At 43.5% G+C, this 27,082-nt stretch overlaps 1 protein-coding gene across 1 annotated transcript in view; it reads right to left on the bottom strand.

The window, feature by feature from the left end:
• PSMB2 (proteasome 20S subunit beta 2) overlaps positions 1–2,858 on the bottom strand; it is a 34,273-nt gene extending 31,415 nt beyond the window's left edge. The window contains exon 1 of the mRNA XM_028513463.2: positions 2,648–2,858. Within this exon, the coding sequence (XP_028369264.1) occupies positions 2,648–2,738 (91 nt within the window). The 5' untranslated portion in view covers positions 2,739–2,858. The remainder of the gene's footprint in view (positions 1–2,647) is intronic.
• Positions 2,859–27,082: the final 24,224 nt, after the last annotated feature.

The raw sequence follows: 27,082 nt of genomic DNA on the forward strand, positions 1-27,082 counted from the left end.
CCGCACATTGATGTTTCTCTCTCTTTCTCTTTCTCCCTCCCTTCCCTCTCTCTTAAAAAAAAAAAAAAATCCTCACCCAAGGATATGTTTATTGATTTAAAAATTTTTTTAAAAAAGTCCTCATGCAATACCAAAGCTGCCACCACAAAAAAATTTTATACCAGGAAAGACTATAGGGAAAATTAGGCACTGAGTTGACTGCAATTATTTCCAAACATTTTCAAGAACTAACTCAAATTCATTTGTCTTCCACACCACAGTGATCTTTCTTTTCTCTGAATACCCTTAGGACTTATTCCCAAAATCATCAATTTAAAAACTAACCCAATACTTACTAGTGACACTGCTTTCATCAAACTAAATGATCTCGCAGTATTTAATTCCTTGTTTTCTTAATGTCTTAGCCCACTCTGTGGATCCTATCTAATACAGCGCATCCCCTGTAACACCTAGGAGTGCTGTGCACATAAGCAGAGTTCAAGCACATTCTACCTTCCAAAGTGATTTAACGTACACGAAGTTCAAAAACTTGCCTAAGACCACGAGTGGCAGAAACCAGCTGAACCGATGTAGTCTGGCCTCTAAAGGTGCTGACTTAGTTACTGTGCTCTACTTAGGCACTATTGCATGCTAAATCACTTACATACCAAAAGTCTTAGCAGTCAAAATGATGAACAGATCTACTCTCAAAACAAATTTACTCCTTTGGAAAAGCATGGTTTACAAACAGAACTTCAAACTAATTATGCAATTTCATAGAGTAATTTGACTTGAGGAACAATGCATAACATAGATGCTTAACAAACCACCACTTTTAGGTCTCTCCTTTTTCAGAGGGAATAAAAACCAAGCCAAGTCCCTCAGAGTTCTCTCCATATCCCCAAGTGATGACAGCCTGACAATCAGATGCCTGTCACTTACAAAAGCAGTGGTGGACACCTCTTTCCCTTTGTTCACATACTACAGGAAATCCCAGATTTAATAATTTTTCTTTCTTTAAGCCCAGGAGAAACTATTATCTGTTCTCCTCAAAGTTCTCCCTAACCTCGATAACCAGCGAGAATCTCTTCTTCCTCTGGATTACCTAAAAACAATCTCTCCTACCTCTGCACTACCTCAGAAGTTTGACTCTACTTTTCTTATGGAGCATACTTGTCTTGTGCTACAATTATCTGTACACATATCTGAGTTTTTTGTTAAACTGTAACTTATTTTTTTAAGATTTTATTTATTTATTTTTACAGAGTGGGAGAGAGGGAGAAAGAGAGAGAGAGAAACATCAATGTGTGATCACCTCTCTCGAACCCCCTACTGGGGACCTGACCTGATCTGGCCCACAACCCAGACATGTGCCCTGACAGGGAATCGAACCAGAACGTTTTTGTTCGCAGTCTAGCACCAATCCACTGAGTCACACCAGCCAGAGCTAAACCATAACTTCTTTTAAGATGTGGGCCACATTCCTCTTTGTATCCCTTCAGTACCTAGCACTGTAAAGGGCACATAGGTGGCCAAAATCTATTTGTCAAGTGAATGTTAAATCACCTGAACCAAGGCATAATACTTTTCAACAGTAACATGCCTATGGTCAGGCAGGACTGCAGGGGGCCAGTATATACAGTAGTTATGGGCAAAAGATACGGGGTCAAACTGCATAGGTTCAACTGGGTTGTGCCACCTATAGCTGTAGGCAAGTTTTTCAACCTCTGTGCCTCAAAACTAACATTTGTAAGGTGATGATATAATAGCGCTTATCTCAGAGCAACAGGGCCGGGGGGCGATTGGGACAACTGTAACTAAACAATTTTTTTAAAAGTTTAAATGGATTAATGTAAGTTGGTTAAAATCACACACAATACATAAGTGCTTGGTATTATTACATAAGTATTTCTAACTGTGGTAAGCATTTGCACAAAACTTTTTTACTAATCCTCCCAACAAGCTTGGGATTTAACAGTTTTTAGACAATTTTTACGAGTTTATTTGAGCCAGACTGACCGCAACTGCCAGGAAGCAAGATTTCAAATGCACCCAGATGTAACACGAGGAAATCGGGGCACTGTGAAATAACTTATACAAAGTCACAAAGCAAATTAAGTGACAAGGCTCTAGCTTCTAAACTCCTCCAATGCCTAAATGTAAGAAAAATGCGACAGCCAATGCCCTGGAGAACTGGAAATAGGGGATCAGAGCTGAGACAAAGGAAGAGGACACAGGCAGCGGAAGGGGAATGCCAACTCTAGTTCCACAGTCTCACTCTCCCCAGGATCCCACCTTATGCTGCCAGCAAACTAACCTCCTTAGTAGCGAGCGACATCAGGAAATTCATCAGAGATTCTGGGTCTAGGGAGCATGGCGCTTGGCAAGTGCCTAACCACTTAAAAACTGAAATCCCTTCGGCAACTCTCGCCTAGAACGCGTTTAGCCAAGGCCAGGGCAGAGCACTGACCCAGGAGGCCTGGGAGGACCGAAGGTTAAGGCCCCAGGCTTGTCTGCCAGTCTCCTAATTCTAAAAAGTAAGCAAGTGCAGATCAGGGCAGGCTTGGTTTCACCTTCCGGACCTCCCAGGTATTCACCCATGTCCCCACGAAGTTTCTACCGGCTGTCCCTACACCCAGGCCGGGAAGGGCCACCCCAGCTTCCTCACCGTCCTTCATCTGGACAATACTGGTAGCAGCCACCCTGTCGGAGGCGACAAGGACAAAGTCGGGGCCCTGGATGCCGATGAGGTACTCCATGCTGGCGGGAGGCCGGCTGCTGCAGGCTCGACAGGGCGCGGAACTCCACGGCTTCACTACCCCACCAGTGAGACAGCACTACCGACCGCAGTTCAGCTCTACGCAGTCCGCGCGACTGTCCCGGCCACGGCGCTCCCGGATGACGTAAACTGTCGCGAGACGTTGGAAAGTGGGCGTGGGGTTGGGCTGTTAAACTCGGCGCTCGCTTCCTGGCAAATCGTTGGGGTCGTCGCAATGCCACCTCTGAAAGGCTTGGCTTGTTATGTGATGCCCAGTTCCTTCCTTTCTTTCTTTCTTTTTTTTTTAAACATTTTATTTATTTACTTTTAGAGAGGGGAAGGGAGGGAGAAGGAGAGGGAGAGAAACATCAATGTGAGGTTGTCTCTCGCATACCCTTCATCGGGGACCTACTTAGCTTTCAGCCCAGGCATGCTGCCCGGCTTGGAATCAAACCCGCGACCCCTTGGCTCGCAGGCTGGCACCCAATCCACTGAGCCACACCAGCCAGGGCAATGCTCAGTTTATCTATGAATCTAGCGCTTAAAACTCTCTTGAAGATGAAATCACGTGCTATATTTAAAATGCTGAGCACGCGTGAATGCCAAAAAGGCGTGTGATCCTAGTGGCTGTTGCTCGTTGAAGTATCTCCCCAAACCTCTTCCCTAGGGATTGGAGAAAAAGAAACTTGATGGGAGACCTGTTAAATTGTTTCATAAAAATAAAATACGATTGAGTCAAATCATAAAAACGGTGGAGGAGAAAGTATAATTTGATAATCTTTGGAAAGATTATGTGTTTCTAAGCATGACAGGGAACCCAAAACCAGGAAAAGATAGGAGGAAAGTATTATAATGTTCAAACGTAGGTATAAATTGAGAAGGTGTTTCAATATATAAAATAGTTCATAACTGTAACTTAGAAGGTATTCTTACAAATCAATGGAGGAAAGATAACACAATTTTTACATCGCAATTCACAAAAGAAGCAACACAAGTAGCCAAGAAACATGAAAAGATCTGCAACCTCAATGGTAAATAAGAATATGAGAAATAAGAAACACTGAGGAATTACAAATTATTGGTAAGATTATAAAGACTTTTTATAGAGGACAATTGGATATCTGTTAAAATATAAATGTACATAACTTTTTATATGTGGCCTAAACAAATGTATGCAGAAACACCCAAATACTTATATGCAGAGATACTCATTGCAGTACAGCAACAGCAAAACAGGGGGGTAGGGATGAAATGAAATGTCCATAAGTGAATAAATTGTGTTTTTTAAATGATTTTATTTATTTATTTTTAGACAGAAGGGAAGAGATAAAGAAACATCAGTGTGTGGTTGTCTCTCTGGCGCCCCCTACTGGGGACCTGGCCCACAACCTAGGTATGTGCCCTGACTGGGAATCAAACGACCTTTGGTTCACAGGCCAGCACTCAATCCATTAAGCCACACCAGCCTGAGCTGAAGAAATTGTTATATAAACTGCACATTCATGCAGTGGAATATTATGCAGCTATTAAAAGAGTAAAATAAATCTAAGCCTACCTATATATAGTCCACGTAGTCCAGATGTATTAAGTGAAAATGGAAATGCATTCCTTTGTGTAGCACGATGCCATTTTAAAAACCCCATGTATATATGATTATTAATGGGAAAGATATATTTACAGATGTTCCAACCTCAAATTATATGCAGTTGTTACCTCTGGTAAGAGTGATTAAAAGGGAGGGCTTTCATTTTTTTAATCTTATACACATCTGTATCATGTGAATGTTTTACAATGCTCATGAATTACTAATTTTTTTTTAAATAAGAACACGCACAGCCATGTCTTTATATCTGGAAGCCATTCTGGAAAAAGCTGAAATATTCCATGATTAGTTTCTGACATCCACAATTCAGTATTAGCCCTACTGGCTTCCAACACAGTTGCAATTATATCTCAAATGCAACTGTGCAATTCATTTGCTCCTGCAGAAATCTGCAGTCCTTACTCTATTCTGAATGTTTCTTCCAGCTCTCTGCCCATGAAGGAACATAGACCCTGAGGAGTGTGGGACAGCCCATCTATCACAGGATGGATGCCAGGGGCAAGGAGGTCATTAAGTCAACCATCCCACTATGAACACAGATGCATCCATCATCTTAGAAATCCTTTTCTTAAACACCACTGGGAAAGAAGTCCCTCAAGCCTGCCTCTCCCTCTCCCTCCCCTCTCTCTCCCTCCCCCGCCTCCTCTTTCTCTGCCATTGTGTGTATGTTTTTTAATTGCAAATAGTATATATTTATACTATACACACACCCACGTGAATAACACAGAAGTGAAGAGTTAAATATCTCTCCTTCCACCAAAGGGAACTACCCACAAGATGTCTCGATCCTTCCAGACCTTTTTCCCTTCATACATATCAATATTCATTCATTCATTCATTCACAAAAGCTGCAGAATTCTGAATTGGAAGATCCACAATCTTTTTTTAAAAGGATCTGACAATCAATCTTTTAAGCTGGTTCTCTCTTCTTCTTTAGGTTTTTTTTTTAAATCCCCTCTAGCCAAGTCACACCAGAGATTATCTTAACTTCTTGTTAATAAAGAAGAAAATGGGTTTTCAAGACCCAACCTGTATTATCTCACTAGGAGTCAACGAGAATTCCTTTTCCACTTAAAGTCTTAAAATAATTTAGTTTCACAATTTAAAAAATATATCTGTGGAGGGTCCAGTAACAGCATGATACAGCCAACTTTTTCTGTAAAGGGCCATATTTTTGGCTTTTCAGGCCATGCAGCATCTGTGACAACTACTCAATGATGCCATTGTAGTGAAAAAGCAATCGTGTCCAATACATAAATGAGTGACCACTGCTACATTCTCATAGAACAACAGCTGGTGAAGGAGAAAGGGAGAGCTGGATTTTGCCCATGGGCAATAGTTTGCTGACCCCTGATGTAGGAAGAATCCTGCAAATCAACACTTAACGCTGGCTCCAGCTCTACCTTTTCCAACCTTGGTGTAAAATTCATGAAGCCCCAACTTCCTTATCTACAAAAGGGACTTTTAGAAGAGAGATTTCCTTTGTATTTCTCTTGGTTGGTTTTGTGAGTATAAGGAACCATATCCTAATCCCTCATGAGCCCTGGGGAGTTTGAAAGGATCTTAAAGAAGAATGATTGTAGTATATCTAAGGAACATAGCTATAATATGGGAGGCAACCAGCTTCACCAAGACTCCCAAGCTCAAGGTTGATATGGAAGCATCAGCACAGCCCACACTCACAAGACCCCATGAGCTTAGACAGTATGGTTGAGACAGTGTTAAACTGGAGATCAGAAGCTCACCCCTAAATATTCAAGAATGTTAATGTATTGCATACAGTTGATGCCTTGCCCATATCCCTTTTACATACCTATAACAGCTGCTATAAATATTGGTCAGTAACTCATAACTGTTTCTTTCATCAAAGAATTTCTCTCAACCACATGGGAGGCATCCTTGCCTGGGAGGCTATGTACCTATTCCAAGCCCCAGCCAATAACTGGTTGACAAAGGGTAAAAGGTCAATTCCCTTAACTTAAAATGGGATAGTTTGTCTTCTAGAGTTTTCCCATGGATGAGTCTAAAGCTAGTCTCCCTCCAAGATTATTATTATTAATAGTTAATAGTTATTATTACTAATAGTTGTGCAAAGGGCCAATCAATGGCCAGTTAGAACTGTCCATCAGAGCCACACACCACTGTGGAAGGTAGATGTACCAGGGCTGTACCAGAAGGAAGTTCAGTACAGGAGAGGTTGAACCAGAGGGGCATTAGGCCAGTCAGAACACTGGGTACCAAACCAAAATGTAGAAGAGGGAAGGCAGCCAGCCCATCAAACCTCAAATGGAGAGGCAGGGAAGGAAATAAGCCAAGGGGTGGGTGAGATTCAAGTACAAATGGGTGAACCGTGCTGATGGACCTCATGACTTTTAGAGAGTTCCATGGTCCAAGAACCCTGTGATGATTTAAGATGGTGATTCTGGGGTCCTTTAGGAAAAGTCATGGTGGACTTAGGAGGGTTCTACACAAACATCAGAAATATCATTCGTGCCATCTGACTTCTGGTTCTCAAGATCACACAGAACCAAGAAACCTGGTGCACCTCCTTCCAATGACTGGGACCAGAAGGATTTCAGGACCATGTTAAGCCCTGCCTGATCAGTCCTCCTCCCGTTCTCACCCCAAATCCAACTTCCACCTGAAACCCGCCCTTAATTACCCCATTACCCATTCAGGGTTTGGTTTAAAAAAAAAAGCTGATGAGTCCTCTTGACTAGGGCCCTTTGATCTGGTGATTGCTGCTCCATAGCATTCCTGTGCTATATCCCCACTCTCTGATCCACCTACAGACAGAAGTGAAACGCCAGTGTGTCCTCACTGAACCACCAGAACTGATGTTGGACTGCTGAGACTCCAGGCTGAAAGCCCATCCTCAGCCTGGCCCTCCTTGCTGCTCATCCTCTAAAAGCATTTGCTTCCCTGATGCTTTTCCTGCCATGAGGAAGTGTGGCGGGCCAGCTTTCTGCTGGCACCTGCCACACTGTAGCATAACACCAACACTAATAGCAGAAATAATCACAGTGACAACGACGGCTTGGTCTACATACAGAAGGTACTTGTCATCTCTCCAGGAGTCTCCTGGCCTGGGGCTCAACTGTGATGATGTATCTGGCCCCTGGCCCACACTGTCTCAGTTGCACAGCAGATTCATCTGCATGGTTACATTATCATTACTGTAATCACCATTCTTGATAACTGTTTATTTAATTCTGCAAAACACAATTACTGAGGAAAAAGTGCATGCCAGGTTCTGTGCAAGATTCTGAAGGAGTTACAAAGTTGAACACCTTCAAGGAGTAGTCCACAGGCAGAGAGAGAGCAGCAGCAAACAGTTCTAAAATAAGATTTTACAGACTGTTGTAGATGGATAGATTCCCAATGCTTATAAAACGATGGGCTATAGTGAATGCTCAATTAATATGTTTTCATGAATAATGAATGAATGAATGAACAAAAAGCTATGGGATCTGAGACTGAGAAAAAGAGTAACTATGTGGGAAAGACATCAAGGAAGCTTCCAGAGGAGGTGACACATTTGAGCTGAATTCCAAAACCTGAAAAGGCAGCAGTGTATACTGGCTAAAAGCATGGAGTCTGGTTCCAGAGTGCCTGCCTGGGTTTGAATATCAACTCTGTGTGGTTTTGGTCATGTTACTTAACTTCTTGATGCCTCAGTTCCCCCATCTATAAAATGGGTTAATCGTTCTTCCCTTATGGGGTTGTTATAAAAATCATAAGCATTATTATTTGTAAAATGCTTAGAATATAGCACTAGCACTATATACACAATAACACATAGTACCACCTAAATGTTTGATAAATAAAACAACTGGCTGAGAACTCATCAGGCTGACAAGATGGAAAACTGTGAAGAAGAGCACTCCATACAATGGGGTGGTATCGAGGTTTCCAATACCATGGCATCCTCGAGGAATGGAGGGAAGGCAGTAGGGAGCAGGGGTTTGCCAGGGCATCTTGGGTATCAGGGTAAGGAGCTGGTGACCCATTACTTTTTTACAAGAAACTTTTGATTTTGAAATAATTTTAGATTTACAGAAAAATTGCAAAGTAATGCTAAGAGTCCTGAGATATCCTTCATACAATCTCCCCTAATGGTAACATTTTAAAGGGAGCTATGGCTTTTCAAGCAAGAGCATGACATAGTCAGGAATGTGTTTTAGCAAAGCTGTTGCAGCCATTGTGAGGTGGGAGAATTAAAGGGAGAGAGGGGGCTGTTAGCATCATCCAGTGGGAAATGATGCAATCAGGAGAGGAGCTGATAGGAGTGCACAGATGTGAGAAAACTCTTGTACCAGAGTAGCTGACTATGAATGCTCTGGAAAAGAAAGAGCCAAGAGAATAGTCAGGAGATTCAGGCCCTGGGCTGGGTGGCCCCCTGTTTGAGGCATTTGCCAAGCAGCTATCCATGTGAGTGACCTGCCAGGAATATCCCTGGAGAGTTCAGCAGGGTGGCAGGCCTATGGTGTTCAGATGGCTGTGCGGAGCCCAAGGTGGGCCAGGCAGTGGTCAGGGTTCTTTTCCAGTACCTTGGGTCCAAGTTCTGTGCACTGCTCTAGCTCCAGAGGTAGCTGCTGAAGCTTTTTATTCTTTTTTTAATCCCCCATCCAAAGACATGTTCATTGATTTCCAAGAGAAAAAAAAAGAAGGAGGAGGAAGAGGAGAAAAAGAAGAAGAAGAAAGAGAGAGAAAGAGAGAGAGAGAGAGAGGGAGAGAGAGAGAGAAAGAGAGAGGGAAACATTGATGTGAAAAACATCCATCAGTTGCCTTCTATACGCACCCCTCCCAGGGATTGAACCCACAACCTAGGTATGTGTCCTGACCAGGAATTGTATCTGCAACTTTTTGGTGTGCTGGACGATGCTCCAACCAACCGAGCCCCTCAGCCAGGGCAAGGATTTTTATTCTTAGTGACTGTTAAGATGTGGCCCTCCTCACCTGGGGAAATGGACCCCAATGAGACCGAGTAACTGATACAGATTAATACCTGACTTAGGAAGCTATTCTTGGCACCAGGCAGACTGGGTTCAAGTTCCAGCTCTACCCTTAACAACTGTGTAACCTTGAGCAGGTTACTTAATTTCATTGTGCTTCAATTTTCTAATCTGTAAAACAGAGATAATAATAGTCTGCCTCGTAAGAATGATGTAGTAATTAAACATTAATTAATAGATAAAGAGAGTGTATAACATCTCCTAAGATATATCAGGTCTTATTTATGTGTTTAAATTGTTTGATTAATGTGTTTAAATCGAATGTGTTTTAATTATTTAATACTACTATTATGTCCACTTTATACATGAGAAGAAGCTAGCCCAACAGAACGCAAACCTCATATAGCAGAGACTTTGTTTGTATTGCTCCTTTGGATCCTTGTACAGAATATGGTACCTGGGACATAGTATTACTTGATATTTACTGAGTGTTTTTTGAATGAATGAATGAGTGTTATTCTACCTCAAGGGTATGGGCCGTATGTAGATGCTAATTCAGAAACACTTTGAAAGGTCTGTCCCATCACCAAACAGCTTCTAATTCAGTGTTTGGTAATTGTCCCACTTAGCATGTCAATATTACCACTAGGTGTTTTGTTTTTTAAAAATGTTAAAGTAGCAGTTCTGCACTTGAGGTCTGTTCTAGGTAGATGGTTATTTGGCAGCAAGGACCAGAAATGCACCCAAGCCACTTTGATAAAGGATCGTTATATTGGAAGAACACAGGAGAATCTCACTGAACCCCACTCAGCAACTGCAGTCAGTATGTTCGGGAACTGGAAAATCATCAGGCAGCAGCTTCCCCCACTGCTGCCTCTTAGGGCCCCATTTTTCCCCTCTACGTTTTTCTGCGTGACTGCTCCACTTTCCTCTCACCACACTGGCTTCCTCTGTTCCCACGTGCACTATTCATACACTGTCATCGCTGCCCCGATGCACACGAAGTTAGAAAATGTCTGACTGGGCCAGCTTAAGACAAATGTTCCCTACCTCTGCCTAATCATCTGTGACCAGGGGGAGGACTGAAGGATACGGGGACTCCTCCTTTTGGAAGAGGGTATCCTTTGGAAGCATAGGAAGGGCATCTCTAGAACATGGTCCCCTTTCCCGAAATTAAACAAAACTGATGAGTACAAGTATCTGTCAACATGGGCAAAATTTCATTTTTCAAAGTAGGAAATAAGCCCAGAAATTTACCCAGGGCCCTAGAAACACCCTTTCCCCAGGCACTGCACCTAGCTTGGCAGAGCCCAGCTCCTGCCTGCCTGACTCCTGCTGCTTCTAAGCTCAGTTTTCAGAACCCAGAGGCCTTCATCAAAAAGTCTGATCATGTCAGAAGACCAAGGACTCCAATTGTTTTGGCTACTTACTATAACAAGAGAGAGGAGAAAATCTCTCCTAGGCCTATGTCAACAGAACTTCCCTCCCAGAATTGTCAGACCTCAAGGATAGGGTTTGAGGTAAAAGGGGAGGTCCAGATTTGGAAAAAGAACCCATTCTTCTAGGAGCAGTGGTCTCTGCTTTATGTTAACTATATTCGGCAGCATTTCCGAGCTTTACATTTCCTAGGTATAATTGGAATCCTCGCAGAGACCCTGAACAGCTGCAATTTTTATCCCCATTACACAAATGATAAAATAGAGGTTAGAAGAGATGACGTGTCTTGTCCAAGTTCACAAAGCTATATGCTGATCTGAGACTGGAGCCCAGCCCAGACTTCCACTGTACTGCTCTGCCTGGCAATGGTTTGGGAAGCAAGATTGTATCTGGGAGAATATAGAGAAGGCCAGAGCTTGCAGGTGGCTGGAGGTGCAGAGTTAACCAGCTTCTCAGCCTTTCAAAGAGGAGGGTGGCTTGGGACTATAGAGAATGAGGAATCGATCTGCCATTTCATGTGAAAATAGACTGTAGCCCCAGCCTGCGCGTGCCAATGGAGCTGATTAGCACTTGCCACGAGTCCCCAGCCATCGATTGGTAGGTGAGAATCATTGTGGGAGCAGCAGGGAGCCAGTCCTCTCCCACCCCCATCCCCACCAGCTTCCTTCCTCCACAGAGGTTTTCTCCCTCTCCCTACCAGCTGAAGTCTCCAAACCTCCTCCAACTTCCAGGCCTAATGGACCTCAAAACTCCTCTAGCTGCTCCTGACCAAGAGAGGAGGGTATAGTGGGTACCTTCATTCAACCATGCTAGGTGCAGGTGGTAGAGGAAATATGGCCTCGCCAAGAGGCACTGCCTGCTTGCAGAGTCCAGTGTGACTAAGTAGATACAGGGTTTAGCTTGGAGTTTATAGCATGCAATGAAAAAAAAAAAAGAGCTCTGCCCCATTTTGCCTATGTGGCATTTGGCAAATCATTTGCTCCTCTGGGCTCCAGTTTCCTTACATGTATGTGTGATGGTTAATTTTACGTGTCAACTTGACAGGGCTAAGGGATACCCAGATATCTGGTAAAACATATCTGCGTGTGTCTGTAGGGGTGTTTCAGGAAGAGATTAGCACATGAATCATTAGACTGAGTAAAAATGATCCACCTTCACCAGTGTGGGTGGGCATCACTCAATCTGTTGATGGGTTCAAATAGAACAAAAGGCAGAGGAAGGGTGAGTTCCCCCTCTCTCTTCTTGAGCTGGGACATTCATTTTTCTCCTTCTCTAGGACTTCAGAGCTTCTTGTTCTCAGGTCTTCAGACTCAGGCTGAATTACACCACCAGTTTCCTGGTTCTCTAGTTTGCAGATGGCATGTTGTGGTACTTCTCAGCCTCCAAAACCACATGAGCCAAATACTATAAAAAGTCTCCTCTTATGTATGTCTCTATATATATCCTATTGGTTCTGTTCTCTGGAGAAACCTGATTAATACACACGGAATTAAAAATAGTGTTCTCACTGGATTGTTTGGATTAAATAAGGAAGCATGTGTAAAAGTATTTTTGCAGTCCCTGGCACACAGTAAAAACTAAAAATGTTAGTTGGAAATTGACTCTCCACTCTCCTCAAGAGGAACCCAAACTCTGGGGAGCCTTCCTAGGTTGATCCCACTTCTATTTATCTTTTATTCTTTGAGTGTGAAGTGCAAGTGACAGCAAGAGCCACTGAGGCTCTTGCTGACATGGAGAAGTTCTGCTTCCAAGGAAGCTCAGCTCCAGTATTGGATTGCCTTTGGGAGAGTGAAATGTCCATTTTCAGCAAGGGAACAAGACAGGTTCAGATTCATCAAATCCACAAGGTTCATCTGGACTTAGAGTTTCTTTCCTAAGCTTGTCACATGGTATCTGGGATGCCCTGGGCATTCTTGTGCCTGTCCAGCTGCGATCTCTTCCATTACCCATATTATACATAGTCTTCATAGTCATGGCAGGATTCCTCAGTTAGTTTTTTCTCTTAAGTTGGACACTGTGAGACCATCTGATGTTACAGCCAAATGAGAGAGCCTTCTTGAGTTCCCCAATCTGGACAGTGTGACTAAAAGTTATAAACTGACAGCGACCCTAGTAGGGCTTTAGTGGTAGAGGATTGTTGTCAGGACCATGGACAGAGTCCACAGGGTACCCGGTGCGCGGGTTGAGGCTGCGTTCGGTGGCCCTGACTCCATGCTGAAGCAGTGAGTGGGGGCTCCGAGTCAGCACCATGGACAGACACCACTGTCTGTCTTAGTTTTCTTTAAGACCCTGGATTAGTCAAGATTCTTCTGACTAGAAGACATGAGAGCCTACTTTAAACTAGCCTAACCTACTCTTTGGATGAACCAGATGAGTGAGATGGGGCCTTTGGTGGTACTGAATGCCAAGACTTGGTGAAATTAGCAATGGGAATTTGTAGGTGCATCCCCTTTACCTAAAAGCAAGATGTGATTTCTTTATCAAATGTAGGGCCATTCAAGTTACCTATCTCTCCTGAGCAACTCGAGGAAATTGTATTTTTATCCAAGTTATCAAATTTATTGGTGTAAAGTTGTTCATGGTATTCCCTTAGTATTCTTTTAATTTTTGCAGAATCTGTAGTTATAATTCCTCTCTGGTTCCTGATATTGATATTGGTAATGTGTATCTTCTCTCTCTATTTTTTTCTGATCCGTCTGACTAGAGGTTTATAAACTTCATTGATTTTTTAGTATTACTGCCACTGCCTCCATTACGCCAGTTTAGAAAATGATCATTTCATTGTGGCAGCCTCCTAGGAGAATGCCACAGCCTCCCACTCCAGTATACTCTGCGTTCTCTGCCACATGAAGCTTCCTGTTTCATATGAAGACTCTCAGTGCTCTACATTGCTTTTGAATAATTTCCAGTTCCCTTCACCTTACATTGAAGGTGCTCTCCCACCATCTGACAAGCATGCACATTTCTAAGTCATCACCCACTCCTCCTCTGCACAAATCTTTTCCAGGCAAGCAGGTCCATTTGTTATTCCTATTAAGTCGAGGTGAGTTCTCAGCTCTGTGCTTCTACAACACTTCAGCTGTTAGCTGCTGAGGGAAAAAGATCAGACTTGCATCCAAATGGCCTCACTTTCTTTATCGGAAAAATGGAGTGGTAATGCTTAACTTTCAAAATAATTTTTAATACATTCAGCAAGCACTTGCAGGAGTATGCCCTGAGGTTTACCTGCGTACTTGTGTGCATGTGTGTGCACATGTGCATATGCACAGTGACAAGCAATGCTGATGTCCCAGCATGAAGGAATGCACCCAGAAGATGTATACAAAGAATAATAGCAGATAGCATTTATTGAGTGCTTACTATGTTTGTTGACTCACTACTATACTAGGCTTCGGGGATATGATGGTGAGCAGACAGAAAAACTCCCTGCCCTCTTGGAGTTTACATTTAATGTCTACATTCTAACCCCACATTTAATCTTCTGGAAATCTAATTACAGGCTGCATTCTTTTTTAATTTTAAAAATTTAAATTTTGGTGACATGCATATAACATAAAATTTACCATATTAATCAATTTTAAACTATTTATTTTTAGTATGCAGTTTAGTAGTATTAAGTTCATTCACATTGTTAGTAACCATCACTACCATCCATCCCTAGAGCTCTTTTCATCCTGCAAAACTAAAATTCAGTCCCCATTAAACAATAACACCCCATTCTCCCCTTCCCCCAGCCCCTGGCAGCCACTGTTTTCCTTTCTGTCTCTCTAATCCGACTACTCCAGCACCTCGTACAAGTGGAATTATACAAGTGGAATTTGTTTGTTTTATTCCTGGCTTATTTCACTCGGGATAATGTCTTCAAGGTTCATCCATATTGCAGCATTGTCTGAATTTTCTTCTTTTTGAAAGGCTGAATAATATCCCATTTCTGTTTCTTTTCTATATTAATACACATACCTGGTCTTAAAAAGTCAACTAGTGCTATAAATTTTGTCAAAAAAGACAATAGTCTATACCCCATCCCCAAGTCTCACTTCCCATGGCAACTGCTTATCATTTTAGCTGTGTCTGCTGGTATTTACCTCTGAATAATATGCCTTTATGCTAGTTCTTAATCTATTATGAAAGGTGATAATTTAATATTCTATGGCACTCCATGCCCAGACCTCTCCCCCCTGCATCCTTCTGTTGTAATTGTATCACAATTTTTTATTAAATTGATATTTATCTTTTACTGTTATTGATTTTGCACACATGGTCACTGCTGAAACTAATATTGTATTTAATTTCCTTTTAAAAAGATTTTATTTATTCCTGGCTGGTGTAGCTCAGTGGATTGAGTGTGGGCTGTGAACCAAAGTGTCACAGGTTCGATTCCCAGTCAGGGTACATGCCTGGGTTGCAGGCCATGACCCCCAGCAACCCCACATTGATGTCTCTCTTTCTCTCTCTCTCTCTCTCTCTCTCTCTCTCTCTCTCTCTCTCTATATATATATATATATATATATATATCCCTCCCTTCCCTCTCTAAAAATAAATAAATAAAATCTTTTTAAAAAGTTTGAAGTTTAAAAAAAATATTTTTTTTATTTATTTATTTATTTATAGAGACAGGGGAAGGGAGGGAGAAATATCAATGTGTGGTTGCCTCTTGCATGCTCCCGACTGGGGACCTGGCCCGCAACCCAGGTATTTACACTGGCTGAGAATCGAACCAGCAACCCTTTGGTTCGTAGACCAGTGCTCAACCCACTGAGCCACACCAGCCAGGGCTAATTCTTCCTTTTGATGGCACACATCCTCTAGTAAGTTCCTGAGAGAGAATATATGAGAAGTAATATTTTTGAAATCTCAGAAAAATTTTTATATTTTAGAATTTTGAAGGTATTGCTTTAGTATAGCTGTAGAGAGTCCTTTGCTATTCCTGATTCTTGGTTACCCTTTGTGTGTATCCTGTCCTTGCTACATGGAAAAAGATTTTTTATCTGTACCTTTGATTATCTAAAACTTTATGTTAATGGGATTTGGGACCTGCCTATTTCCATTTATTATATTCATCACACCTTTGGGAACTTAATCTTATTCTATTATTTCTGTGAATCTGTCCTCTCCAGTTTATCTGATAGCTCTCCCAATATCTAAAAATATTTTCTCTGCTCAGTTGCACCAGTGAAGAACCCAGTCTCCTCCTCAGGCGGTGGGTATTCACTCTACAAACCATGTCTCACAGGTCCCATAATCTCCTGATCAGACTTTCTCTCAATGCCCCTCCTTTCATTATGACATTCTACCCTGATTTCCACTGGGCCCCATATTCCTGGCTGGAGACCTTCTGGTTCACTTTCTCAATGGAATGAAACCTCCAGTCCCTGCCAAGGTAATGAAGATATAACCAGCTGTCTGTGTGTGATAGGGAAGGGACCTGCTTCTCATGCAGAGTTTTAACCTTGCTCTTTGCCCCATGCTTTGCTCCCACGTTCTGCAGTAACTGCTGCCTCCAATATCTGTTCTTTCCCTGGCCCTGGGTCTCCATTTGGCTGGCTGCTCTTTGGCATCCTTTGCTGTAGCACTTGGTAGGCAGCTATCCCAGCTCTGCCAACTCCTTCATTCACTTGACGTGTTCTAAAAATGTGCTGACATCTGTGGTCCACTATTGCCTCTTTTATATTCTTTTACTTTTATTTTAGTGAGGTTTGTTGAGAGAGAAGATATAAATTCATGCATTCCATCTGCCACATTGAACCAGAAATCCAAGACTTCACTCTTAATTACTATGCTATACTGCCTCTCAAATAAGACGGCATCTCTGGGGCCCTACAGCCCAATGAGGGTGAAATGAGATTATACACGTGAACTTATTTGGGAAGCTCTAAAGAACTGTGTGAATGAGAGGGTCTATGTTACATTACCTTATCAAAGTGCCCTCCTTCCTCCTCTCTGCTCTCTGATTTCTACCCATCTCCAAGGTACAGCTCAAGCTTACTTCCTCCTTGAAGCCCTCCCTGACCAACTGAGCTCCTTGGGATGTTCCTGAGCTCTGAGCCACCACAGGATTCTCTGTGCATATATCCCTTGGCCGTAAGCAATGCTACTTTATTCTATTGCAGGCACAGAGCTTGGCTAAGACGCACAGTCAATGTGAATCTTTCAGTGTACAACAAGAGACCGTTCCTCCTTCTTCCTACAGGCAGGCAACACATATTTGCCTAAATAAAGGTGAGGTTTGGGGAACAGGAGAAAGAGTGTTGTGTTTCTTTGGCGGTAAGTTTAGGAGTTAAAGTGGCCTCTGTTGCCCTCCATTCTGACTGTGTCAGAATTTTGCCTCCTGTCCTCTCTCCAGACCTCCTTTCCAGGCGGTGGGGGCAGTGACGTGGCTGCACCCATGGGTCTGTGCCCCTGGTCCAGAGGCTGTGTCCTTTTACTCCCTCACTCTTACCAGGGCTTTGATCTGGGTTCTAAGAGATTCAGTTCACATCTACACAGAGCCTCAGCCAAGACGGTGGTGGAAAATGGACTGGTCTCTGACAGGAAGCCGTAGGTCACTGCCTCAAAAAGGTACTGATTAGCTATCACAACAACTAAACCGTGAAAACAATTCAGGTGTCCACGGACAATGAATGGATAAGCAGAATGTGGTACACACATACAATGGGACATTATTCAACCTGAAAAAGGAAGGAAATTCTGACATGTTACAACATGAATGAATTAAGAACATTATGCCAAATGAAATAAGCCAGTCACAAAAAGACAAAGTCTGTATGATTTTGTATATGTAAAATAGCCAGATCAGTCAGATCCCTGGAGACAGAAAGTAAAATGGTGGTGGCCAGCGGTGGGGGAAATGGAGAGTCATTAGCTGATGAGTACGGAGTTTTTCAGTTTGGCAAGATGAAAAAGTTCCGAAGGGGATGGCAGTGATGGTTGCACAACAATGTGAGTGTACTTAGTACCACTGAACTGTACATGTGGCTTTAAAATGGTTAAAATGGTCATTTCATGTCATGTGTATTTTACCACAATAAAAAAAAAACTGAGGAATAAAGATCTTGATTATTACCCAAGAGACAGATTCCATTTGACGGTCTTTACAGAACATTCTGCTACAGAGAAATGTGCCATCACTTGTGTGATTATTGTGAAGGAATCTGAGCTTCAACCAATGGCTGCAGCTGCAGGGAGCTCTCTGAAGGCCAGGGCTCCTGTGCTGGAGCGCCTCCGGAACACTCAGTGCATAGACACACGGGCGCCCCAGGACAGCAGGGCGCCGCTCTGTGTGCAGCAGCAGCATTGCCCTGTTCCGCGTGTGTGCACCAGGGCCGAAATCCAGCCCCTCTGTACTCTCCTCTGTACTTTCCAGACCCTTCATCCTGGAGACCCTTGACCCTGAGGCTGATGTGGCTGGAAATAGCCAACAGGAGCAGCTAGGGGGAAGTGCCAAGGAGAGAAAGACAGACAATGAGGAGGTCATGTCCCTCTGGTTTGCCTCCATCCTGCTGCAGACCGTCCCAGGGCTTGGGATCCCACTTCCTGGCTTCATTTTACGTCTACAGCTGTCATCCAGTACCGGAGCCCCAGCCACGTGCAGCTGACTGAGCACTTGAAATATGACTAGTCTGAACTGAGGTGAGCTGCAAGTGTAAAACACATGACAGAATTTAAAGATATAATGCCCCCCCCCAAAAGTAAAATATCGCCTGAAAAAAGATTTGTTATTAATATATGCTGAAGAGATAGCCTTGGGCTATATTGGGTTAAATAAAGTACATTATTAAAATTAATTCCATCTGTTTCTTTTTATTTTATTTAATTACATTTGTGGCGCACATTATATTTTTAGCCTACAGCTTATCCTGATCCCAGATTGCTTGGCTGGGCTCTGATTCCCGCTTGGATCTTGTCATTTTTTTCCCTCACAGAAATGGACCCCTTGTCCCTGTTAAAGTCCCTTGCTGACTAAAACGATGAGTGTGTACCCACCTGAGGTGGACATCAACCCCTACCTGCACTTCTTCCCACTGTTCCTTCTGGTTTGGGCCCAGAGCACTCCCTGCCCTTCCCAGCATCCATTCTGCTAGAAGTCCCAGCAAGGGCTCCGTCTGGCCTGGATGCAGGCTCAGAACTCTCCAAGAAGGCCCCTTGAGGCTTGGCCCACACTATCAGCTCAGGCAAGGACAGGTGGCCACAAATGCTGTGTCTTTTTCTTATTTTTCCTCCTTCCCACTTATCCATCCAATCCTCACCACACCCCGCCCCCCCCCCCCCAAACCCTTCCCCTCTCTTTAAAAAATCTAATTCTGAGCAGCCGGCACCGTTCAGCCTGACTGGTTTGTTATGGCTTATAATCTGCGCCAGGATTAATTAGCTAATTACTGACAAACGTCCACTGGCAAGATTCTGCTCCAGCATGTCAGCTTGAAGTGCTTAATTATTTTAATCATTTACTTTCATCTTCAAAATTTATGCTGCTGAGAGAGTTGCAGGGCATCTTTTAATTATGATTTGGGGTTTCTGCTGGACTGTGTTCTGTTCCTGGGGGTAGGGGACATAATTTTGCACTAGTCTACCGCCAAGGCTCAAATGCCTTCCACTCCAGGGCCTAGAGCCACACTCCATGAATGGGAGGCGAGGAGGGAGGCCAGATCTCCAGACACCGCCCCTGCCCTATCCTCAGATCATGAAGTGCATGGGAGCGTGGTGTGAACTGGCATTTTGTGAGTATCTATTGTGTGCTGGACACAATGCTGGATGTTTGCATCATTTCACATTTGTGAGCATCTGCAAACACAAAGACTATGGGAACAGCTGACAGAGTGGCCTGGGGTGATCACTGGAGAGCAGAAAAGTAAGGAATGGGTTAATTTACTTATTCGTCTATAGCATAATGTATAGTAACGTGAGATCATCTGAAATATAAAGCTCAGTGGTGTCACCCACCTGGAACAAGGTACCCTAGAGACTCCCTGTGTCCCCTTCCAACCAGTTCCTCCCAAAGATGACCACTTCTGACCTCTGTCACCATAGATATCTTTTGTCTAGTCTTTGCTTTCATGTAAATGGAATTATATGGCAGGGTCTCTTTTATGTGTGACTTCTTTCAGTCAACACTTTGTGAGAAGAAAGGTTCTTTAATTTAAATCATATCCCTTGGCCAAGGCTTTGGCTTGGGTCCAGCTGAGAGATTCAACCCCAATCCTTAGAGAGATTTCCTTTCTTATTAGCATTGTCCTGAAAATAAATGAGGATGTGATTTTTTCCCACAATGCCCCCTGCTTCTCTATTTCCTCCTCTTCCTCTGTCTTCTCTCCCCCCAGCCCTGGACATGTCTATCACCATGTCCTATTAGGAAGTCATTTCTGAGCTTAGTTCATGCCATTCTGGATGAAAGGCTTAGGGATTTCCCAAAGACACATGGTATTTGGAAGTGGGGGTAGTGAAAGGCAAAAAATTGTCCCCTATTGTGGGTTGAATTCTGTTCTCCAGAAAAAAATAGGTCGGAGTCTTAGCCTCTATGTGGTTTTTCTTGAGGCAGGGTCCTTACAGAGGTAATCAGGTTAGAGTGAGGTCCTTAGGGTAGGTCCTAATCCGATAAGATGAACTCCTTGTGAAAAGGGGAAATTTGGACACAGCCACACACATCAGAGAACAGCACATGAAGATGAAGGCAGAGATGGGGGAGATGCTTCCACAAGCCAAGGAACGCCAGATTGCCAGCAACCCACCAGGAGCTGGGGAAGGGCCTGGAACAGATTCTCCCTCACAGCTCTCAGAAGGAGCCAAGACTGCTGACACCTTGATCTTGGACTTCTAACCTCCAGAACTGTGAGAGAATATTCTGTTGTTGGAGTTTGTGGTACTTTGTAACAGTAGCCCTAGCAAACTAATCTACCCCCTCCAAGAGTGCTGGTCAGTCTTTCTGAATCTGTGTCATGGGACTGATTGCAACCCAACCTCCACAGAATCCTCCATGCTGGAACCATCCACTGAGGGTTAACCCAGCCCCAGGCTGGAAGTGACCGAAGCGACAGCTCAGAGCTGGAGACTAAGAAGAGGAGAAAGATCAACTTAATGAGCTTGACAGTGCCATTAATGAGGCACCAGGCAACATCCAGAGGGCTTCTGTGTCAACCTACACCAGGGTGAGCCATGCCGAAAGATGCCACAAGCCAGGCCAGGCCAGGTTCTAACGTGATGTGATCTGTCCTCTTGATGCCTTCCTTCCACAGGGCCCAGGATGGGGGTGGGAGTAGACACAGAGTCCTTGCCCTGTGGCTGAGATGGTGTGGGACTCCCCTCCCCTTCTGTAGACTTGGGCATGACCCTGCACAAGGCATTGCACTTTCCGACATGTAGTTCATACCTGAGTCCACCCTCATACATGCCGGCACTTAGCTATGCCAGGTTTGGCTATGGAACTCTGCCCTAATGTGTTTCCCTCCTCCTCCTCCCACCCACCTTTGAAGTTCCATCTGGAACAGTTTGCCTCAGAGGAATGCAGCTGAGCATGCTGCTAGCCTGTCTGGCAAATGCCTAGGGAACCTCCCACTCCAATGGTACTAAACACTCTTTCTTCTGCTATTCCATGCCAGAAATCCCACCTCTATTTGAGCATCCCATCCCTAAGGGAGGAGCCAGGTCTTACTACCTTCTGCCAGAGCCAATGACTCCAACTAACAAGCCCCTTCCTTACCTACAGCCAAGGAATCTCCCTGTCTGTCCATGGAGGTCTACGTAGGGTTTTAGTCCCTGTCTCAGTCTGCGTCTACACAACAAAGTCTAGCTTTGGTGACCTGCATGTGGAAGGGACATGGGGCAGAACTCCCACCATGGGCTGTCTGAGAACCTCGGTCATGGGTGAGCATGAGACCTGTACCTGACAGCCTTGTCATACAGTAAGAGATGAGGAGAGAAACAGGTGGGACCTGGGTTCTAGGGCTGTCCTTCCTGTAGGGGAGGCCAATTCCCTTCTACATCTCAATTTCCTCACTTGGAAAATGAGGACAATAGTCTCCATGGTATAGGATTTTGCAGATTAAGGAAGAATATAAAATGTAAAATGCATGTAGTATATATGTACAATGGGATGTTACTCAGCCATTCAAAGGGAAGAAATTCTGATGCATGTTACCACGCAAATGAACCTTGAGGACACTGTGCTAAGTGAAATACACCAGTCACAAAAGATTGTATGATTCTTCTTGTATGAGACACCTAGAGTCATCAGATCCACAGAGAAAGAAAGTAGAATGGTGGTTGTCAGGGGCTGGAAGGAGCAGGGAGTGTGGAATTGGTGTTTAATGGATACAGAGGGGTTTTTGCAAGATGAAAGAGTTCTGGAGCTGGTTGATGGTGATGATTATGCAACAACGTGCATGTGCTTAAGGAAAACATACACACCATCGTGGAACTGTATCCAAGGAGCGGCACATGTTTGTTCTTTCATCAGGGCCTCAGCCTTGCACACAGGCCTTTTACAAAGTCCTGATCAGTTCCCTGCTGGCCCTTCTCCAAACGGCAGTGTCGATACCTCTTGCCAAGCCCACATCTCCACCACCTCCGGGCTTCACTCTCAGCACTTAATCTCACTTCTTTCCAGAAAACATAAAAGGATTAGGGATCATCAGAAACAGACCCTCCCTGCACCCCCACCCCCATAGAAACCTACTTCCATTTGTCCTCAGCCACACCTCCTCCCATCTCAGAAGCAGCCACAGCTAATTGTTTACTGATGTTCTGTATCCCCCCACTCCCACCTCTTCTAGAACCTTTCTCCATCAACTGATGCCTATCTCCTATATCTTCAATCACTTACTCTCACCTATACCCTTCCTTCATATGTAAATACACTCAAATCTCTTCCATCTTAAAATAAATGATCACTCTCTACATTTCCTTCTATCTGCCACTATGTCTCTCCCCTTTCCCTCACTGACCATTTTCTTAAAAGAGTTGTCTTCACTCATTCTCTCTCCTCTTCTTACCAACACTTCATTTCCCAAATCACCGCTGTTTTCTGCACTCCACCCCAGCTGCCCCAGCCATCTCTTTGGAGCTAAACCCAATGTCCACCTCCCGGTCTCTGTTATTGGGACCTCTTAGCAGCATTGACTGCTGTGGACCATTCCCTCCTTGGAACTCTCTCCCTTGGTTGTCTTCTTTCATGGCAAGTTCTGACTCTTGTCTCCCTCTTACCTCTCTGGCAACCTTTTATTGGCCTCCTCCTTCTCTGCCATATTCTTTGACTACCCATGTCTAATCAATATTAACTCCCTAATAGCTTCTACCTCCTGAAGATCTTCTAAAGGAAAAGAGCTCCACTTCTCATCTTCCCATGACACTCTCAGGCTTAACCTAAACTCAAACACCACCATCCTAACTAGGTGCTGGGATGCACTCCTGCCTTTTCTAGTTTACTCCCTATACAACGTCTAAGTGATCCTTTTAAAATACAAATCTGACTATGTCTGTCTGTAGGACAAACTTCCTCATTGGCTTCTCCTTGCCAATAGGATAAAATCCAAATTCTGAAAGAGGACTTAACAAGATCTTCTGTGTTCAGACCCCACCTTTCTCTGAAGCCTCATCTCCCACAGCTACCCCCTTGCCTTCTATATGCCTTTTCTGTTCCGCTAAATCCTTCTCAGCTCCTCAGATACGGTACGCTATCTCTGGCCTTTGGGCATTTGAACATAGTATTTTCTCTGCCCACAAAACCCTCCCTTTCCCTCAGTTCATCTGTCACCTAAATAACTCATCCTTCAGGACTCAGGTTGGCCAATGGCTCCTCCTTAAAGACCCCTACCCCCATCCATCTATTTATTTGTCCAGTTATTCAGTGAGGGTAGTTGTGTGTAAAATTTAAGAGTCTCAAGGATCCCTGGCTGGCATGGCTCAGTGAATTGAGTGCCAGCCTGCAAAACAATGGGTCAGGGGATCCGAGTCAGGGCACATGTCTGTGTTTCGGGCCAGGTCCCTGGTGGAGGGTGTGTGAGGGGCAGCCACGCATTGATGTTTCTCTCCCTCTCTCCCTACCTTCCCCTCTCTCTAAAAATAAGTAAATAAAATCTTTCTTTTTTTAAAAGAGCCTCAAGGAGAATGCTCAGTCCACTCATGGACCTGCTAGGGAAGGGAGAAAACTGGAAGAAGGGAATTACAAAGTTCTAATGATCTGAGAGGAGGCAATGTTACTGGGAAAACAAGCCTTCTCTGAACACAGAGTGATAGTACATAGAAAAATAGAAAGTCAATAATAAGAACTATGGGATTTCTCCCATGTATGTTTTAGTTAAAATTTTCTCTCTGGTCATTATGAACTTATAAAGGGCCTGTGAGAAATTCTATATTGATGAGAAAAATAGACTTAGCAAGCCATATTTATTGGGCACTAGAGGCTCAAGGTGAAATGTATAATACATATTATCTACCATAATCCTTGTGACAAGATAATCATTATTATTCCCGTTTTTCAGATGAGGAAAATAGGGTTCAGAAAGGTTAAGTGATCTGCCCTAATTCTCACAGCCAATTAAAGTTGAAACCTAAGTCTATCTGAACCCAAAGACAAGTTCCTGATGTTGACATTCTTCTGCCCATTATTACTACTGGGGTGGGGTTAGTGGAGGTTCAAAGGACCCAAGGAGTGGGAGCCCATTGGTATAGTTCCCACACTTCATGTCCCCATGGCACCATCCTCTGTGTGCTGATAGTTTGACAATTTACACAGCAGCTGGTTTGCTCGGAGGAGATCTCTGTTAATTAAAATAGCACAAGGGGAGAGCAGCACACAAACCATCTCGTGAGTAATTAATGCAAAGGAGGGCCAAGGCAAGCAAGAATGCTCAGCCTCTACCTGCCAGAGCCTAGCTCTTCTCATTGCCCCAGCCCAAATTTGCCACTTTGTCCCTTGCACCATGAGCTTCTATCTGCCTGCCTAGCTCTGTGGATGGGAGAGAGAGGACCTGTCCTCTGGGGCCAGAACCTGGGCTACTACTCTTACTGGGCTCTAGCCTCCTCAACCTCCTCTGAACTTCCATCTCTCCCAGGAGGTCCATGAGGACAGGAGGAGCCAGAGATAAGCCAACCAGGGCCCAGGGCTTTGGGACATCATCTCTGAGGAAGTGTTAGTCTCTGCCTGTCCCTGCTCCATCAGGCAGACCCTGCCTTATCTCCCAGTGCAGGAGACTTGAATTAGCCAGCCTCAGCACTGTATGGAATGAGCTGGACCCAACCCCACCATTGCCTCTGCCCAGGGTTTGGGATTGCTTCCCTGCTGGTCCTGAATCTCACTGCTGGGACCCTGACCCGTTTCCTGTCCCTTTGTTCATTTCATGATCACACCATATTCCCAGCAGTTTCACTGCCAAAGGATAATCCCCCGTTACACAGATGAACAAACTGAAGTTCACAGCAGCAAAGCAGCTTGTCCAAGAAGAAGAGAAGTTTTCCTTTCTCTGTTCAGATACTGTGTTCTTCTGGGGTTCCAACCCTAGGCTCAGCTCTAACTTGCTCTTCCGTTTTTAATAAACTTTTTATTTTGGAATAACTTTAAATTTACAGAAAAATTACAAAGATAGTACAGAGAGTTCCTGTATACTCTTCACTCAATTGCCCCATTGTTAACATTTCATATTGCCATGGTACATTTGCCAAAACTAAGAAAATAACTTTCTGTACCTGGATGTAAATCAGGCACTTTTTTTCTCCCTGGGGGATAAGCCCTAAATTTCTCACCTCTTCATCCAGAGGATCAGTGAAGGGTTTCGATACTTGCAAGGTGACCCCTCATCACCAGCACAGCCCAGGATGATGGTGGCCTGAATCAAAGCAAGGACTTGGGGAAGGAGAGGTGGATTTGAGAAACAGTTTAGAAGTCAGTAGCTGATGGGTTTCAAGGAAACTGGGTTGAACATGATGATCAGAAGTGTAGCTTGGGTCCCTCCGTAGGTAGGTACTGGTGCCATTTATTGTGAAAGGGAACTAGAAGCAGAGTGGTTTGAAAGAAGGTGGTGAATTTAGTTTGGGCACGATGTGTTGTCTTCGGGCCATTCAAATAGGGAGGTCCTCAGGAAGTTGCACATATGAACCCAAAATCAAGAACAGAGATAAAATCTTTCGAGGCATCAGTTTATAAATGGGAGTAGAAAGCATTTATATAGATATGATTGCCCAGGTAGAGTCAGAAAAGAAAGAGGACAAAATTCAAGGGAAAAACAGTATGTAGGGGATGACTAGAGAAGGAGAAACCTGCAGAGGAGATAGAATTTTTTTTTGATATTTGAAAACATTTTTAACATTGCTGATTTTTGCATTCCACAACTTATTTCTGGATTTAATGTCTTTGTTGCTGAAATCCATCCTTTAATAATTCTTTTAACAAGATCTGCCTTTGTTTTTATGTGACTGAAATAACTTTATGTTGTCCTCATCTTCCTGTGCTAGTTTAGCCAGATATAGAACTCTAAGCAGGTAGTTATTTTCTCTCACACTTTGATGATATTATTCCATTGCCCTCCAGTAGCTATTGCTGCTGTTGAGAAGTCTACTGTTGGTCTGGCTACTATTCCTTTTCATGTAATTTATCTTCTCTTGTTGGCAGCTTTTAAGATTTTCTATTTTTCCTTAATGTTTTGCAGTTTTACTGTGATGTACTAAGTGTTTCTCTCCATTGACTTATTCAGCATGGGACACCATGTTTGTTTTCAATCTGAGAATTCATGCCATTTACCAGCTCCAGAGAATTATAAGCTATTATCTCTCTTAAACTTTCTTTCTCTCCTTCTCTCCTTCTGGAATTCCTTTTAGGTACATTTTGAAGCATACCACCCTATTACCTGAATCTCTTCACTTTTTCCCCTGCATCTTTATCTTGTGCTATATCCTGGGTTCTTTCCACTGATCAATATATTAGAATTCAATAATTCTCTCTTCAGTTATGTCTAGTCAATGTTTAACTCATTCATTGAATTCTTTTTAAAGACTAAAACTTATATCCCTGGCTGGCGTAGCTCAGTGGATTGAGCGCAGGCTGGGATCCAAAGTGTCCCAGGTTCGATTCCCAGCCAGGGTACATTCCTGGGTTGCAGGCCAGAACCCCCAGCAACCACACATTGATGTTTCTCTCTCTCTCTCTCTCTATCTCCCTCCCTTCCCTCTCTAAAAATAAATAAAATCTTTAAAAAATCATTAAAAAAAACAAGACTAAAACTTATTTTTAGAATGTGTTTCAAATTCATCTGTTAATTTTTCCAAGGTCTTATTTATGTCTCATGTATTTTATTTTCTCTCTCTCTCTGAACAGGTAAAATCGTATTCAATCATTATCTATGCTTTGCAGACTATACCTTATGA

The sequence above is a fragment of the Phyllostomus discolor genome, chromosome 5, assembly GCF_004126475.2.
Source record: "Phyllostomus discolor isolate MPI-MPIP mPhyDis1 chromosome 5, mPhyDis1.pri.v3, whole genome shotgun sequence".
NCBI lineage: Eukaryota > Metazoa > Chordata > Mammalia > Chiroptera > Phyllostomidae > Phyllostomus > Phyllostomus discolor.